The sequence below is a fragment of the Panthera tigris genome, chromosome B3, assembly GCF_018350195.1.
Source record: "Panthera tigris isolate Pti1 chromosome B3, P.tigris_Pti1_mat1.1, whole genome shotgun sequence".
NCBI lineage: Eukaryota > Metazoa > Chordata > Mammalia > Carnivora > Felidae > Panthera > Panthera tigris.
The window spans coordinates 59985857-60003694 of NC_056665.1; the positions used below are offsets into that span (position 1 = coordinate 59985857).

General features: G+C 36.0%; 1 protein-coding gene across 1 annotated transcript in view; it reads left to right on the forward strand.

The window, feature by feature from the left end:
- The window catches only part of UBR1 (ubiquitin protein ligase E3 component n-recognin 1), a 133268-nt gene that overhangs the window by 34038 nt on the left and 81392 nt on the right, over nt 1-17838 (forward strand). The window contains exons 4-5 of the mRNA XM_007081724.2: nt 1964-2074; nt 15686-15816. Coding sequence (XP_007081786.2) covers nt 1964-2074; nt 15686-15816 — 242 coding nt within the window. The remainder of the gene's footprint in view (nt 1-1963; nt 2075-15685; nt 15817-17838) is intronic.

Genomic DNA, 17838 nt, shown 5'->3' on the forward strand with positions numbered 1-17838 from the left:
ATTTAAAAAAAAAAAAAAAAAGAGTGGGATGCCTAACCAACTGAGCCACCCAGGCGCCCCAGATTATAGTTTTAAATAACAGCTCTATTCCATTGTTTAGATTTTCTTCTTTTGTGACTCCATTTATACTTAGCTTGGCTCTTTTATGTCTATCTTCTGTTGCAACCACTTTCTCTCTGCCCCTGTATGTCTTTGCTTCATTGCATTATCATTTCTTGATTATTTTCCTGCTTGTTTCAATGCTGTTTATTTTTCATTTGAGTCTTTTGTCTTGGATACCTTGTAATTTAGAATTCACTTCAAGTAGGAATTTCTAGTTTTCTGCTATTTTTTCCCCGAGTTCAGTCAAGTCTCATATTCCTTTTGTGTCCATGTCTGATCTTAGTTTCTGTATTTCTAATTAAAGGTGCTTTAATCCGATTAAAGGCTTTCATATCCAGCAAATGTTTGTTTGAGGCATGTAATTAAGTTTAGAGCATTACATTACAGTTTTCTTCAGTTTTGTGGTTGGGCTTTGGCTCTGACTGCATTTTTTGCCTTTCTTTTTTGGTAATAGTTTTGTATATATATTTAAAATTTTTTTAATGTTTGCTTTTGAGAGAGAGAGAGAGAGAAAGAGAGAGAGAGAGTGGGGGGGAGGGGCAGAGAGAGAGGGAGGCACAGAATCCAAACCAGGCTCTAGGCTCTCAGCTGTCAGCACAGTGCCCAACATGGGGCTTGAACCCACAAACCACAAGATCATGACCTGAGCCGAAGGTGGACACTTAACTGACTGAGCCACCCAGGCACCCTGGTTATAGTTTTGAATGAATATGGTCTGTTTCTTCTTTTTCATTTCATGGACAGGGTTTACAAGTGCTGTTTTCTGTCAGTTCTGCCCTCTTCTGTGTAATTTCTTTTATAGATGATGTTGAGAGTAGAGGTGGGATGAGAGCATTTGGCATGTGTTGTTTCTCATTTCTGTATGATCCTTAATTTTTCCTTCTTGTTTCCTTTTTTCATTTACTGGCAAATCTTTAAGGGCTTATCACCTTTTTTTCTGTATTTCATTTTCCTACAAAAGCAATGCTTCTCTGAGGTTGCTACTGCTGGTCCTACTCACTTTTGATCTCTTTGTCTGTGAACGCCCAAGTCTCAACCTGTGTTCAGTAGTTGTTCCTCAGCACGATTTTGGGCATGATTTTGTCTGTGCTTCATCTAAGTCCTCTGTACCCATCTCTTCTCTTTCATGGAATCTCTTAAGCTCCTTTCTCGTCTGCATTTATAAGCTTGAAGTAATAGGCAACAGGAACTTTAATGGAACAAATCATTTGAAGATTGTGGCATTTATTTTTCATCTCTCAGTAATGCTGTGGACATGAGTCATGTGGTTTTAGTGCTTTCCTTGTTCATTGTATGTTTTGGAGGGGGGAATTTGGGGAGAGATTCAAAATTAGGCCATTGTCATCATCCTCTATCCGGATTCACATATCTGCATTATTTTTTTGTTGTTTGCAGGAACCTTCAAAGGAAAAGGGTTGTAAAAAATTTAGGTACAATGGAACATCAAATAATTGTAAATATTGTATACATTTCTTCAACATATAAGTATTATTATAATGAGTTTTAAAAGTGTGTTTAAGCAGAAAAATCTCATTACTCGAGCATTTTAGGTGTTGTATGGTGGTTTTTTTTTTTTGCATACTTCACAATCTGTTCTCCATTAGTACACAATTTTAAAAATTGTTATTTAAAAATTAGATGTTTCAAAGCATGTTTCAAAATTTTATCACTTTGAAGGCTCATTTTTGTTATGATTAAGTATTTAGATTATTTTCTTGTTAACCAAAATGGTTTCAGATATATTTTCTATTTCATTAAAGGCAAGTAATGTTTAAGTATTGGGGAGTATTGAGTCATCTTTATCCTTTCTTGCTTTGTAAGATGTTTTGAAATCAAGACAAACTCATTTTTCATTTGTCAGATGCATACTTCTACTGGAGGGGGATTTTGTGACTGTGGAGACACAGAGGCATGGAAAACAGGCCCTTTTTGTATAATTCATGAACCTGGAAGAGCAGGTACCACAAAAGAGGTAAGGAATATTATTTTTAAAAATTGCTAATTATTTTAAGCGCGATACAATTAGATGGAGATAAATGTTATGTGTGTGGATTAAACTCAATTCCATTAAGAATCCTGAGTTTTATGTTCCAGTATTTAAATGTAAGGAGTTTTATTCCACTCTGTGTTCTTTATTTGTCTAAAGAAAGAGTGAATTTCTTGGTTCTATTTGTTAAGCAGTCAATTTGAGAAGTAAGAATGAACAATATATAAGCCTAAAAGAGCAAATGGAACAGTAGAATTGACACATAACTTTAATAATGCTTTTCTTAAAGAAAAAAATAGTCAACAAATTGATTATCCATTATATATCCTAATCAAGAAAAAGTGGGCAAGCCCAGATACAGACAATTAGGAAGGAGAATGGGAAAATAACTATAGACCCATAGACAAAGAAGAAATTGAAAGGATTATAAAAGACTCTTTACATGACTGTGCAAATACATTTGAAGATGGATCATTTTATCAAATAATATACAATTTTATAATTTATTCAAACAAAGAGAAAACATAAACAGTTAATAACCATTGAAGAGATTCAGAATATAGTCTGTCACAAGAAAGTACTTCCCTAAAAAATGCTGTGTTCAAATGGTTTCACAGAGTAATCCTTTTCAAAACTGCAAGAAATAGTTTTAGTAGTCTTTAAACTGTTCCATGTAGTCCTATAGCAGTGAAGACCCTTAGCGCCCAGATTTTGATGTCTTTAAGTAGCATTACTCACTAAAAGAAATCAGGGCTTATAAAAATACCTGACCAGGTGAAAATACATTATCAGGGAATAGGTAAGCTTGTGAGGATGGGTTTGTATCAAAAGAATCTAGGATCTAACTTGAAAGAGCTGTCACTGATCTGAGTTGGGCAATTGGAGTATCAAAATAATACTAATAAGTAACTACTATAATTGAATGAATCAAAGTACATGAAAATTCATGAATTTCTAATAAAACTTATAGAGAGCTTAAATAAAAAAATAATGTTGCCAAGTCACTGGTTCATTGCTATGGTGATGGTTGTTATGTAATTTCTTCACTCTAAAAATTGGTAAAGGGAATGAACTAAGCATTTATTCTACTTTTTCGATAGGAATTGTATTCCATTGTAAACAAGTATTACCAGTATATGAGGTAAAGCTCTTCTTTTTTTTTTTTTTTTTTTTAACGTTTATTTATTTTTGAGACAGAGAGAGACAGAGCATGAACGGGGGAGGGGCAGAGAGAGAGGGAGACACAGAACCGGAAGCAGGCTCCAGGCTCTGAGCCATCAGCCCAGAGCCCGACGCGGGGCTCGAACCCACAGACCGCGAGATTGTGACCTGAGCTGAAGTCGGACGCTTAACCGACTGAGCCACCCAGGCGCCCCTAAAGCTCTTCTTTCTAGATGCATGCTAGCTCCCTAATAGAGAAGATTTAGTAGAATTAGAATAATTAACATTTTTTATTTAAAAAAATTGTTTTTAATGTTTATTTTTGAGAGAGAGAGAAAGAGACAGAGCATGAGTGGGGGAGGGGCAGAGAGAGAGGGAGTCACAGAATCCGAAACAGGCTTCAGGCTCCGAGCTGAGAGCACACAGCCCGACGCAGGGCTCGAACTCACAGACTGAGATGAGAGATCATGACCCAAGCCGAAGTCAGATGCTCAACCGACTGAGCCACAGAGGCGCCCCATCATTTAAAAAATTTTTTTAAATGTTTATTTATTTTTGAGAGAGAGAGAGAGAGACAGAGCATGAGTGGGGGAGGGCACAGAGAGAGGGAGACACAGAATCCGAAGCAGGCCCCAGGCTCCGAGCTGTCAGCATAGAGCCCGACAAGGGGCTCAAACTCACAAGCCGTGAGATCATGACCTGAGCCGAAGTTGGACACTCAACCAACTGAGCCACCCAAGCGCCCCTAGAATAATTAACATTTTGCAAACCCTAAGGAAATATTTGATTCAGACAAGGATCATTAATAGATGCTAAACCCATTAAGACATCAGTTGATAAGGAACAGTATTCACATAGTTCTAAATTGTCATCTCATAGATTACCTGCTAGTCATAAAGGAAAAAAGTGAAACTTTATAATGGAGGTATCATACTGTCATCTCCTGAAACTAGTCATCAATATTAGCATCATTACTAATAGCAGGGCAATATGGCATAATGAGTCTCTTCATAGCATATAAAATAAAGTCCATAGGTTAACATCTAAAAATCAGTTAATATAATACACCATATTAAAAAAAAAAAACCCAAACCACAAGATCATCTTACTAGATGTAGCAAAAGCCTTTTACTAAAGCCGGCACACTTTCATCATAAAAAAGACTTAAACTTATAAGGAACTTCCTCAACCCTGATAGAGGACGTATATGGAAAACCTCACAGCTATTAGATACTTTCCCCTTAAGATCAGGAACAAGACAAAGATTCTGCTCTTGCCACATCTATTTAATACTCTATTGGAGGTTCTAGCTAGGGCAATTAGTAATGCAAGAAAAAGAAAAGGCATCCAGATTGGAAAGGAAAAAATAAAACCAGCTCTCTTTGCAGATTAACATGACTTTGTATATGGAAAATCTTAAGGAATCCACAAAAAAAAAATTATTAGAACTAATAAGTTCAGCAAGAATGTAGGATACAAGATAATTATACAGAAATTACTTATATTTTTATACATCAGTTTTGAAAAATCTGAAGAAGAAATTGAGAAAAAAATCCACATTTACTATCGTATCAAATAGAATAAAATATTTAGAAATACCAAAAGCAGTATAAAATTTATATTCTGAAAACTGTTGAACACTGTTGAAAGAAATTCAAGATCTCAATAAATGGAAAAACATCCTATGTTTCTGGATTAGAAGACTTACAGGTTTTTTTTTTTTAAGTTTTTATTTTAATTCCAGTTAACATACAGTATAACGTTAGTTTCAGGTGTACAATATAGTGGTTCAACACTTCCATACTTTACCCAGTGCTCGTCATGACAAGTGTACTCCTTAATCTCCATCACCTACTTCTCCCATCCCCACCCGCTCCTCACCTCCCCTCTGGTAACCATCAGTTTGTTCTGTATAGTTAAGAGTGTGTTTCTTGGTTTGCCTCTCTCTTTTTTTCCCCTTTGCTCGTTTGTTTTGTTTCTTAAATTCTGCATGAGTGAAATCAGATGGTATTTGGAAGACTTAAAATTGTTAATGTAGCAGTACAATGGGTGTTTTTTTTCCCAACACCATCAAGTCATCAAACTCAGTTCTCTGTTGACACTGACCTAGGTCCCATAAATTTAGCTCAACCCTGACACTGTCTGCCTGGCAATAAGCATTAGATCCCACAGGCTAAGATCTTTCAGCTCTCTGAGTGTACCACCTTCCCCAAATCTCTGTGTGTTCACCAACCCAGAAGTACTCCATATTCTGTCCTTTTGGGTTTCACTACATAGGGGCATGGTTGATTAAATCATGGTCACCCAGCCCCCATCTTAGATGCTTTCTAAAAGTCACTTCAATAGCACAATGTAAGACTTTTAAAAATTCCTCATCCCTTTGGAAATTCCAAGAGTTTCAGGAGCTCTGAACCAGAAACAGTGAAGACCAAATATATTTCTTACTATAAATCACATCAAAGGCCATACTCCCCAAGTTGATGTACAGATTCAGCACAATTGCTATCAGAATTACAGCTGGGAATTTTTTTTCTCTCTCTCTTTTTAAATTGACAGGCTTACTCTAAAATTTATATTGAATTCTAAGAGACCCAGAATAGCCAAAACAACCTTGGAAAAGAACAGACTTGGAAGACTCACACTTCCCTATTTCAAAACCTACTACAAAGCAACAGTAATCAAGACAGTGTGGTATGACATAATGATAAGCATAGAGATCATGAGAATAGATTTGAGAGCTCGGAAGTAAACCCACATGTCTGTGGTCAACTGTTTTTCAACTAGAATACAAAGGCCATTCACTAGGGAATACTGTTTTTTATCAAATGGTACCAGAACAACTGGATATCCCCATGCAAAAGAATGAATCTGGATCCCTAGCTCACACTGTACACAAAAATTAATTCAAAATGGGTCAAAGACCTAAATGTGAGAGCTAAAACTATAAAACTCTTAGAAGAAAACAGAGGGTAAATCATCATGACCTCAGATTTGGCAGTGGATTGATAGATATGACAGCAGAAGCCTGAGTAATAAAAGAAAGAATAGATAATTGGACTTCATCAAAGGACACTGTCAAGAAAATGAAAAGCCTATAGAATGGGAGAAATATGTTTGCAAATCATATTATCTGATAAGGAACTTATATCTAGAACTTACATAATATATTAGTATTATTGTAATTAAATAGTATTATTATAGGATAATGTAATATTCATATAGTATTCATAATAAATTATAGCATTCATAATAAATTATAGTATTCATAATAAAATATAGTATTCATAATAAAAGGTAGAAACAACCCAACTGCCCATCAGCTGATAAATGGATAAACAAATATGGGTAAATTGATATAATGTATTATTTGGCTATAAAAGAGAGGTAATGAAACATACTTCAATTTGAAGGAACCTTAAAAGTATTATGCTAAGTGAAAGAAGCCAGTTACAAAAGATCACATATGATTACATTTATTTTATTTTATTTTATTTTATTTTAATTATTTTTAATATGAAATTTATTGTCAAATTGGTTTCCATGCAACACCCAGTGCTGATCCCAACAGGTGCCCTCCTCAATACCCACCACCCACCCTCCCCTCCCTCCCATCCCCCATCAACCCTCAGTTTATTCTCAGTCTTTAAGAGTCTCTTATGCTTTGGTTCCCTCCCTCTCTAACCTCTTCCCCCCCACCCCCCCCATGGTCTTCTGTTAAGTTTCTCAGGATCCACGTAAGAGTGAAAACGTATGGTATCTGTCTTTCTCTGCATGACTTATTTCACTTAGCGTAACACTCTCCAGTTCCATCCGCGTTGCTACAAAAGGCCATATTTCATTCTTTCTCATTGCCACATAGTATTCCATTGTGTATATATATAAGCCACAATTTCTTTATCCATTCATCAGTTGATGGACGTTTAGGCTCTTTCCATAATTTGGCTATTGTTGAAAGTGCTGCTATAAACATTAGGGTACAAGTGCCCCTATGCATCAGCACTCCTGTATCCCTTGGGTAAATTCCTAGCAGTGCTATTGCTGGGTCATAGGGTAGATCTATTTTTAATTTTTTGAGGAACCTCCACACTGTTTTCCAGAGCAGCCGATTACATTTAAATGAACGTCTGGAATAGGTGCATTTATAGGGACAGAAAATAGATTAGTGGTTGTTTAGGTCTAGGGAGATGAAGCCTGTGGTGAGGGAGGAAGAAATCACTAAAGGGTTTTTTTGTTTTTGTTTTTTTGAGGTCATGAAACATGTCTAGTGATGTAATAGTTACAAATATTTATAAATATACTAAAAACCATTAAATAGTATATTTTGAGTGCATTGTGTGGTTGGTGAATTACATCTCATGCTGTTAAAAAATTGAAGTACCTAGAGCCTCACTTATGAAATATTCTTTCTTTAAATTTTTTTTAACATTTTATTTATTTTTGAGAGAGAGAGAGAGAGAGAGCACAAGTCGGGGGAGAGGCAGAGAGAGGGAGACACAGAATCCAAAGCAGGCTCCAGGCTCTGAGCTGTCAGTATAGAGCCTGACACGGGGCTCAAAATCACGAACTGCAAGATCATGACCTGAGCTGAAGTCAGTTGCTTAACCTACTGGGGCACCCAGGCACCCCTGAAATATGCTTGATAAAAGTGTTTAACCTGGGATGCCTGGGTGGCTCAGTTGGTTAAACATCCAACTTCAGTTCAGGTCATTATCTCGCGGTTCATGAATTTCAGCCCCACCTCAGTCTGTGTGCTGACATCTCAGAGCATGGAGCCTGCTTCAGATTCTGTGTCTCTCTGTCTCTCTGTCCCTTTCCCACTCATGCTCAAAAATAAATAAACATTAAAAAAATTAAATAAATAAATGTTTAAGCTGAACTTAATGAAACTTTGAGGTCTAACTTCTAGCTTATAGGAAATACAGGGAAGACATGAAAAACATAAAGAAGACCACAAGGAAGATAAGTGGGAAACATAGGACATTTCACGATAAATCTAGAATGTAGGAGTTTTTATAGGAAATCTGGCCTGGTTTCTGTCATGAAGAACAAAAGGCTGGAGGTGTGGAAGGGACATTCATTTAGATGTAAATGACTTAGGCATAATCAAATGCTATAGATATTTTGGGAATAATTAGGAAAATTGAATATGCTCAAGACATAGATGATGTTTAAAAATTATTGTTAATGTTATTAGATATAATAATGGTATTATGATTATGTAGGAAAAAATTTTTATAGATACATATCAAAGTATTTGGGGGTAAACCTTAAAATACTTCAACAAAAAAATACATGTATGGAAAATAACCTAAATTACCTAAATCTTAGGTAAAAGTTGTGTTTCTTATACTGATCTTAGTTTTCTATATTTAAAATTTTTTATTGATAAAAATAAATAAAAATCATCAAGTAAACTCCAGATAAACAAAAGCATAGAAACTGTTCTTAAGCATAGCAAGGGGAAAAGAGAAAGTTTCCAAATTTGTTACATAAAGCTAACATTATATTGATCTCAGATCTGGCAAAATATAGAATTTACAGATCAGTTTTATTAATAATTGTTATGCTGAAATACTAAATAAAACATTAGCAGGTGAAATGAAGTTTAAAACAATCATGTAACACTGTCATACTTATGTTCCTGGAATGAACTCTTCTTGGAATTCACCTGTGAAACCATTAATCCTGGCATTTTCTGGGAAAGTTAGCTCTTTGATAACATTCTCAGTTTCTTCCAGGATTATTGACCTGAAATCAAAAGTCATTAATCATGTTTGATGACGAAACATTAGTGTATTCCCATTATAGAGACAAGAGAAGGAAATCTATTGCCACTGTTATTTAACACCTCCTGGAAGTTAATCAAATAGACTCACAAGATGAACTAAAATATATCAGTATTGGAGAGGAGGCAAAATACTCATGAGTGTATACCTGGAAAACCCAAGAATATTAACTAGAAAAGAAATGGAAACTAGAGTAGAGCTTGATCAAGTTATTGGTTACAGAACTCATATTAAAAACCATTAGTTTTTCTATTTAGTGTATTTAACAAATATTACTTAAATGCCCTTACAAGCAATAGCTTTTAGAAAATGTAGTGAAAAGGAGTGCCTGGCTGGCTCATTCAGTAGAGCATCTGACTCTCCATCTCAGGGTTTTGAGTTCAAGCCCCACGTTGGGTATAGAGATCACTTAAAAAAAAAATGTAATGGAAGAAAAGATCTCATTCACTGTAGCATGAGAAAAGATAAAATACCTTGGAAAAAAGTAAGAAATCTGCCAGCTGTATTTTTTTTAACGTTTATTTATTTTTGAGAGACAGAGTGTGAGCGGGGGAGGGACAGAGATGGAGGTAGAGAATCTGAATTAGGCTCCAGGCTCTGAGCTGTCAGCACAGAACTCCATGTAGGGCTTGAGCCCATTAACTGTGAGGTCATGACCTGAACTGAAGTCAGACATCCAACTGACTGAGCCACTCAGGTACCCCTCTACCAGCTGTATTTTTAAAAAACTTGAAAACTGTACTCTGATAGGCATGAAAGAAAAAAAAAAAAATCAGAAGACAAGCTTCATTCTTAGATTGGAAGATTCAATATTACAAAGATAAAACTTTTTCTAGAATTAATCCACAAAGTCAATATATCCCCAGCCAAATACTCTTTTGGAACTTGACAAAGTAGTCAAAAGTTCTTCTGGAAAAATAGTTTGTGAAATTTGTCAGGAAAAGCTGAAATGAAGAGTTAGGAGTGTGAATAGGTCTAACAGATTTAAAATGTGTTAAAGAGCTCTAGTAATCCAAACAATGTGACTCTTGCTATAGGAACAGACAGCAGATAATGGAATAGAAAAGAGTATATAGACCCAAATTGGTAGTATAGACAGAATTTCTGGTTGGTGGTGCTACATAACTGACGACCCATTTGAGGAAAAAAATAGAAAAAACTTGATCAGATACATTCCAAAATATCAAGGATTTTTAAAAGCTTTTTTATTTTTTATTTTTATTTTTTCAAGTCAATTCATTTTCGAGAGAGAGAGCACATGAAAGTGCATGGGGGAGGGGCAGAGAGAGCAGGAGGGAGAGAGAATCCCAAGTAGGCACTGCGCTGCCAGTGCAGAGCCTGACATGGGACTTGATCTCACAATTCGTGAGATCATGACCTGAGCCGAAATCAAGAGTCAGATGCTTAACCAGCTGAGCCACCCAGGCACCCCTAAAATATTTTTTAGAAAAGAAATTATAAACTTGTTAGGAGGAAATAATGACATACTGGAAAAAACACTGCAATATGTCATAAAGTATAATGATCTATCACTAAGAAACCCCTGGTATTCTGTATATTTGTGCTATCTGACCACTCACGTGTGTAGTATACCCTATTTTACGAAACCCAAAATGTAAAGAAATGGAATTATATCTTGAGAAATGAAATGTGTTCTCTTCTCTTGAGTAGAAGCATTAGAGCACAACGTGAAGGGCTCTAGAACAGGTATCCTTGGTTTGCTTTATAACCTGACTAATTAGCTCTGTGACTTTGGCAGAGTTATTCAACCTTTCTACCCTTCAGTTTATCTCTAACTGGGAGATAATACCATCTGCCTCACAGGGCTATGAGGATTAAATGAGATAATACAGGTAAAGTGCTTAGCCTTAGAATATGCCTGGCATATTGTAAGGACCCAGTAAATGTTAGCTATCATCATCATTAGTGTTATTACAGCTCCGACTACTTTTCCCATTACCTGTTCTTACTTCTGATACTAATAATACCTCACATTTGTATATTTTAGATTTAACAGGGATCTTTCACAGGCATTATTATTTTATCTTCCATTACTACTTTATGAGGTACTTATATAGTAGCTCCATTTTATGGAAGGAGAAACACACCCTCAGTAAAGTTAAGTGGCTTGCTCAGGTTTGCAGATCTGGCCAGTGGCAAAATTGGACATAAAATTCAGATCTTTAGATTCTGGGATCCAACACGGTTTTTAAAACCTTGAATTTAATTTCAAATTTATGAAAAGCTATAAAAATAAAAAGAGTACAAAGGACATTCATATCCATTCACCAATTGTTACCACTTTCCCCCATTTACTTTATTATTCAGCACTTGATGTTTAGATTGCCTCTTCTCTCTTACTCGTTTACTTGCCCGGATCTCAGATGGCCATTCCTTCATTTAACAAATATTTATCAAGTACCTGTTACTTGATTAAATATTATCAAATGTCTATTACCTGAAATACCATTTAACTCTTTCAAATTTATTCTCATTTTTATTTTAACAGATATTCTTAATTCTGATTATTTCACTTTCCTCTTCTAATATTTTTGAAAGAATACTGAAATGTCTTGAAATAAAGTCAGAAAGTAATTTTATTATGGAAAAACTGTCTTTGCATTTTAAATTTAAAAAAATTTTTTAATGTTTATTTTTGAGAGACAGAGTGTGAGTGGAGGAGGGACAGAGAGAGAGGGAGACACAGAATCTGAAGCAGGTTTAGGCTCTGAGCTGTCAGCACAGAGCCCGACGCAGGGCTTGAATTCACGAACTGCAAGATCATGACCTGAGCTCAAGTCAGACGCTTAACTTACTGAGCCACTGAGGTGCCCCTTAAGTTTTGTTTTGTTTTAACGTTTTTATTTATTTTTGAGAGAGAGAGAGAGACAAAGCATGAGTGGGGGAGGTGCAGAGAGAAGAAGACACAGAATCTGGAGCAGACCCCAGGCTCTGAGCTGTCAGCACAGAGCCCAATGTGAGGCTCGAACTCACGAACTGCCAGATCATGACCTGAACTGAAGTTGGATGCTTAACTGACTGAGCCACCCAGGCGCTCCTGTCTTTCTTTTTAAATACCAAAGACTCCTTGGGAGTTAAGTTGACTCACTGAGTTTACAAAACTAGCTTCCCTTCCTCTGCCTCATGGATTTCCAGTCTGTTGGGGTTTTCTTGAATCATATTGCCTCAGAATACTGAATTTAGTTATGAACTAAACTGATCTTGGATTTCTCTGGATTTAGAATTTGATTGAAAAGGTGATTGGTCATTTAGGCTTATCCTAAAGGTAAATTTGGTTATTTTGGAACTAAGTCATTATCTGGAGGTGAGAGAAAGGTACCTATGACTAGCACATAACTAATCAATTCACTCAACACAAACAGCCCTGTGTACATAGCATTTTGTTTCATCTCTGCTTTGGTGAACGGAATCCGTACTCTACCAGGTGCGTTGCATTGTGCTAGCCATAGTGGGGATTTACCAAGTATAATCAGATCTGGCTGATACTAATCAGTCAGTCATCCAGCATTTGGCAATGTCTTTTCAAGAGAAGCTGCTTTCTGGTATATGTGAAAGCAGTTTCTCTCAAGTCCTGCACTTAAGGTTGGTTTTGTTTTTTTTTTTTTCTCTCTGTTTACATTACAGCCCTTTTGTTTCCTCTCATTGACCTTCTTATTTTCTTTTTTTTTAATTTAAAAAAAATGTTTATTTATTTTTGGCAGAGAGAGACAGAGCATGAGTGAGGGAGGGGCAGAGAGAGAGGGAGACAGAGAATCTGAAGCAGGCTCCATGCTCTGAGTTGTCAGCACAGAGCCTGACTCAGGGCTTGAACTCACAGACTGTGAGTTCATGACCTGAGCCGAAGTTGGATGCTCAACCGACTGAGCCAACCAGGCACCCCCCGACCTTCTTATTTTCTAAGCTTTAGATGCTTTGATTGAAAGTTTCTTATATATTTACCAGACCTCTTCTAAAGAACTCTGAATGATATGGTATAGAAATAATGAGTTGTTTATACATATTTATGTAAACATATATATAATATAAATATATGCATATATAAAATATTAATATATTATTATATATTATAATATATAATATATTATATATTATATATTATAATATATAATATATTATATATTATCATATTATTATATATTATATGATATATATTATTTATTTGTTTATTTTGAGAGAGAGAGAGAGAGAGCGAGAGAGCACATGTGCAAGCAGGGAAGGGTTAGAGAGAGGGAGAGCAAGAGAATCCCAGGTAGGCTCCGTGATATCAGTGCAGAGCCTGACAGAGATGGAGCCCAAATCCACAAACTGTGAGATCATCACCTGGGCCAAAATCAAGAGTAGGACGCTTAACTGACCGAGCCACCAAGGCACCCCATGAGTTGATTCTTTTAACTGTTCACCTCAGACTAGGTTTTTTTTTTTTTTGTTTTGTTTTGTTTTTAAGAATTCAAAAGGATATATTGAGCTAAAAAATATATAAGAAAGAGGAATGTAGTGGACCAATATTGGTCTTAGTACTTTGACTCTCTTTGTTTCTCTCTCTGGTAAATGATTCTGAGCAAAATCTCCTAAGAGAAGGTGACATATTGAAAAGAAGGTAAAAATTGAAATTATAAAGCATTGGTGAGTGAGAAAAAATTGGTGTAAAAGAGTAAAAATGCATAGGTTAAGATTTTATTCTGAACACAGAGTAAAAGACAGTTCATTAGAACAGTCAGCAGCAGATAGGTTAAAATTTAATATTAAAATCTTACCCTGAATTTCTACGGGATTTTTTTTAGTCTTAAAGAGCTCCTGTATTTTTTCCTGTTTACTCTTTTGTTTAAACAGCCTGTTGAGTTGCCATATTTAAAAATTGCATGCCATATTTAAAGATTCACCCATTTAAAGTGTACAAGTCAACGAATAAAAATAAAGTGTACAATTCAGTGCTTTTTGGTATATTTACAGAGTTGTTCAACCATCACCTCAATTATAGAAGCTTTTCATCACCCCCAAAAGAAACCCTGTACCCATCAGCAGTCACTCTCTATTTCTTCCAGACTCATCAGCTTTAGGCAACCACTGTTGTACTTTCTGTCTCTATAGGTTTGCCTATTCTAGACATTTTATATGAATGTGATCATACACTATATGTTCTTTTGATTGGCTTTTTTCACCAGCATAATGTTTTCAAGGTTCATCCATGTTGTACCATTTACTTCATTCCTTCTCATGGCCAAATTATATTATGTTGTATAAATATTCACATTTTATTTATCCATTCAACGGTTGGTGGACATTGGGGTTGTTTCCACTGTTTGGCTATTATGAATAAAGATGCTATGAATATTTGTGTATACGTTTTTATTCCAGAGATATTTTTGTTTATCTTGGATAGATATGTAGAATGTAATTGCTGGGTCATATAACTATGCTAAATATTTTGAGCATCTGTCAGACTGTTTTCCAAATTGACTGTACCATTTCACATTCCCTCCAGTAGTGTGTAAGGGTTCAAATTCCTCTACATCCTAGCCAGTGCTTGTTGTCTGTCTTTTTTATTATTGTCACTGTAGCAGTGTGAAGAAGTATCTCATTGTGGGTTTTTTTGTGTGTGTTTATTTAGTTATTTTGAGAGAGAGAGACAGAGAGAAGAGAATCCCAAGCAGGCACCGCACTGTCAGCCCAGAGCCTGATGTGGGCTCAGTCTCACAAACCATGACCTCATGACCTGAGCCTAAATCAAGAGTCCATGCTTAACCAACTGACCCACCCAGGCACCCCTCATTGTGGTTTTGATTTGTATTTCTGTCATGGCTTGTGATACAGAGCATCTGAATGCATTTTTTAGCTGATTCGTTTCAACAAGCGTTTTGTTAAGGAGGTGGTGGTCTGTAATAAAAAGAACATTGTTTTTTTTAGGAGTCAAAGACTCAGGTTTTAGTCTTCTGCTATTTATAGCCTCTTTTACCTTGGAAGGGTTCCTTATCCTTTATTGAACATTTTTTTTAATGTTTATTTATTTTTGAGAGAGAGACAGAGAGACAGAGCATGAGTGGGGAAGGGGCAGAGAGAGAGACACACATGAAGCAGCCTCCAAGCTCTGAGAGCTCAGCACAGAGCCCAGTGTGGGGCTCGAACCTACGAACCACGAGGTCATGACCTATGCTGAAATCGGATGCTTAAGCGACTGGGCCACCCAGGCGCCCCCTGCCCCACCTTATCCTTTCAATGCCTATCTCTGCCTGTCTTACAGAGTGGCTATGAGCTTCAGTTGAAATAAATAAGTTTTTTGTGAGCTTTAAGAGATAACCAAATGTTCTTTGATATTACCATAATTAGGCTACTCAGAAAGGCAGAGAACATTCATAAGGGAGAGCATCCCTCAGAAGGGGACTCTGGTTCTGTCTCCTTTTCTTTTTCTTTTTTTAAGATCCCACCCCCCTCCTTTTCTATCTGTAGCACTAAGTTGGCCACAAGGAATTAAGTGAATCTGATGTGAATAGCAACCCTCTTGAGCTCAATTTGAATTCATTCCTGAAGGATGGTGTAATGAAATCATTAAAATATTTCTAAATTAATAATATTTTCTCAGTGTTGGTAATTCTGTTTTTTTGTTTTTTTGTTTTTTTATACTTTCTTACAGAGTTTACGTTGCCCATTGAATGAAGAGGTAATTGCCCAAGCCCGGAAAATATTCCCTTCAGTGATAAAATACATTGTAGAAATGACTATATGGGAAGAGGAGAAAGAACTGCCTCCTGAACTCCAGAGAAGGTAGGGACATTTTTCAAAAGGGAGAAGTTTTAGCAATGATTATTGATACTGCAAAATAAATGTTAGAAAAATGTTTTTGTTGCTGTTATTTACTGCTTATCAGCATTATGAAAATTTTGTGGAAAATTATCTTATGGGGAATACTTCCAAAATTTCCATTTATATGAGATGTTCTGTTTTAGCACTAAACAGAAGTTAAACCAAAAGAAGGAAAAGCATTTTGGGGGTCTTATTCTAAATGATCTGGCAGCTTCTCATTCCAGTTAAACTGAGAAGTAAATTGCCCAGTTTGATCCTGCCCTAGATCAACCTCCAGATTTCCCTAGAGGTTTGTGGTAGGAATGAGGAGGTAGCTCTTTGCCATGTGCTTTGATACCTAGGATTATTTCAGTTAGAAGGATTTAACATTTTTAAACTAAAACCCAGCACTTTCTAACAGCGATGAGTCTTTCAGTCTCAGTAATATTTGCTCTTACCTTATAAATCCACAAGAGAATTCCAGACCTGATATTGAAAATATGGTTTGGGCCTTGTGGGAATTTTTCTATCTGTGTAATACTGGGATTTCACAAAATTGCATTATAAATTTAAATACCATTGTTCTTTGAGTTTATTGGGGTTTGTTTGTTTTATTTTAGGAGGAGAGAGAACTAAAAATTCTAATTTATAAAGACATTACATATATTGTTTTGACTCTTGCTGGGCCATAAAATGCTTGGGGAAATAAAGGTCATCAGAGATTGCATTCACAAAGGCTTTAATTTCAGATAGGTGATAATGTCGGTGAAACCTTTCAAGAAACTTTGTGTTGGTAAACAATACTAGTGTTCTGCCTGCCTGAAAAGGGAGGGTTGCATGAGCTTTTAGTATGTATATGGTGTAGCACCAGACTTTAGATTCATAGACCTGAGTTTCAGGCCTTCTCATGGTTTTATTGGCATTGTGACCATAGAGAAGTCTTTTATTTATTTATTTTTAAAGTAAGCTCTACACTCAGGGCTTGAACTCATGACCCTGAGACAAGAGTCTACTGACTGATCCAGCCAGGCACCCCTGGAGAAGTCTTTTTGAACCTGTTTCCTGAGCTCTAAGAGGCCTGAGAAAATTTTCCTCTTAGAGTTATGGAATCTATTGAGTGTATGGTAAAAGCATATTATAAACTGTTTAAAACTGATAATAACATTTGACATTTGTGTTTTCACATTTTTATAAGATCCTTACACCATTCTTGAATGTAGATATTATACTCTTTTTATTTTTATTTTTGTTGTTGCTGATTTTTCTTTTTTTTGAGTAGCAATGTGTGTCTTTTTAAAATTAATTTATTTTTTAAATTTAAATCCAAGTTAGTTAACATACAGTGTAATAATGGTTTCAGGAGTAGAATTTAGAGATTCATCCCTTACACCCAGTGGTCATCCTAACAAGTGCCCTCCTTAATGCCCATCACCCATTTAGCCTATCCCACACCCCTCCAGCAACCCTCAGTTCTATTTAAGAGTTTCTTATGGTTTGCCTCTCTGTTTTTATCTTATTTTTCCTTCCCTTCCCCTATTTTCATCTGTTTTGTTTCCTAAATTTCATGAATGAAATCATATATTTGTCTTTCTCTGACTTATTTTGCTTAGCATAATACATTCTTGTTCTTTCCATGTTGTTGTAAATGGGTTATTATACTCTTTTTATATTTTTTTCTTAAATTTTATTTATTTATTTTGAGAGAGACAGAGACAGCACGAGCAGGGGAGGGGCAGAGAGAGAGGGAGAGAGAATTCCAAGCAGGCCCCACACTGCCAGTGGAGAGCCAATCTTGGGGCGTGAACTCCTGAAACTGTGAGATCATGACCTGAGCCAAAACCAAGAGTGTGACACTTAACTGATTGAGCCACCCAGGCTCCCCTGTTAATATTCTTTTAAAGATAGAAGAGGCTTTGTCATCTCAGCAAGACTAAAAGCTTAAGCAACCTAAGGTCCCTCAGTCAAATGGTAGTGCTAGCACTTTAAATCTATACACCTTTTTTT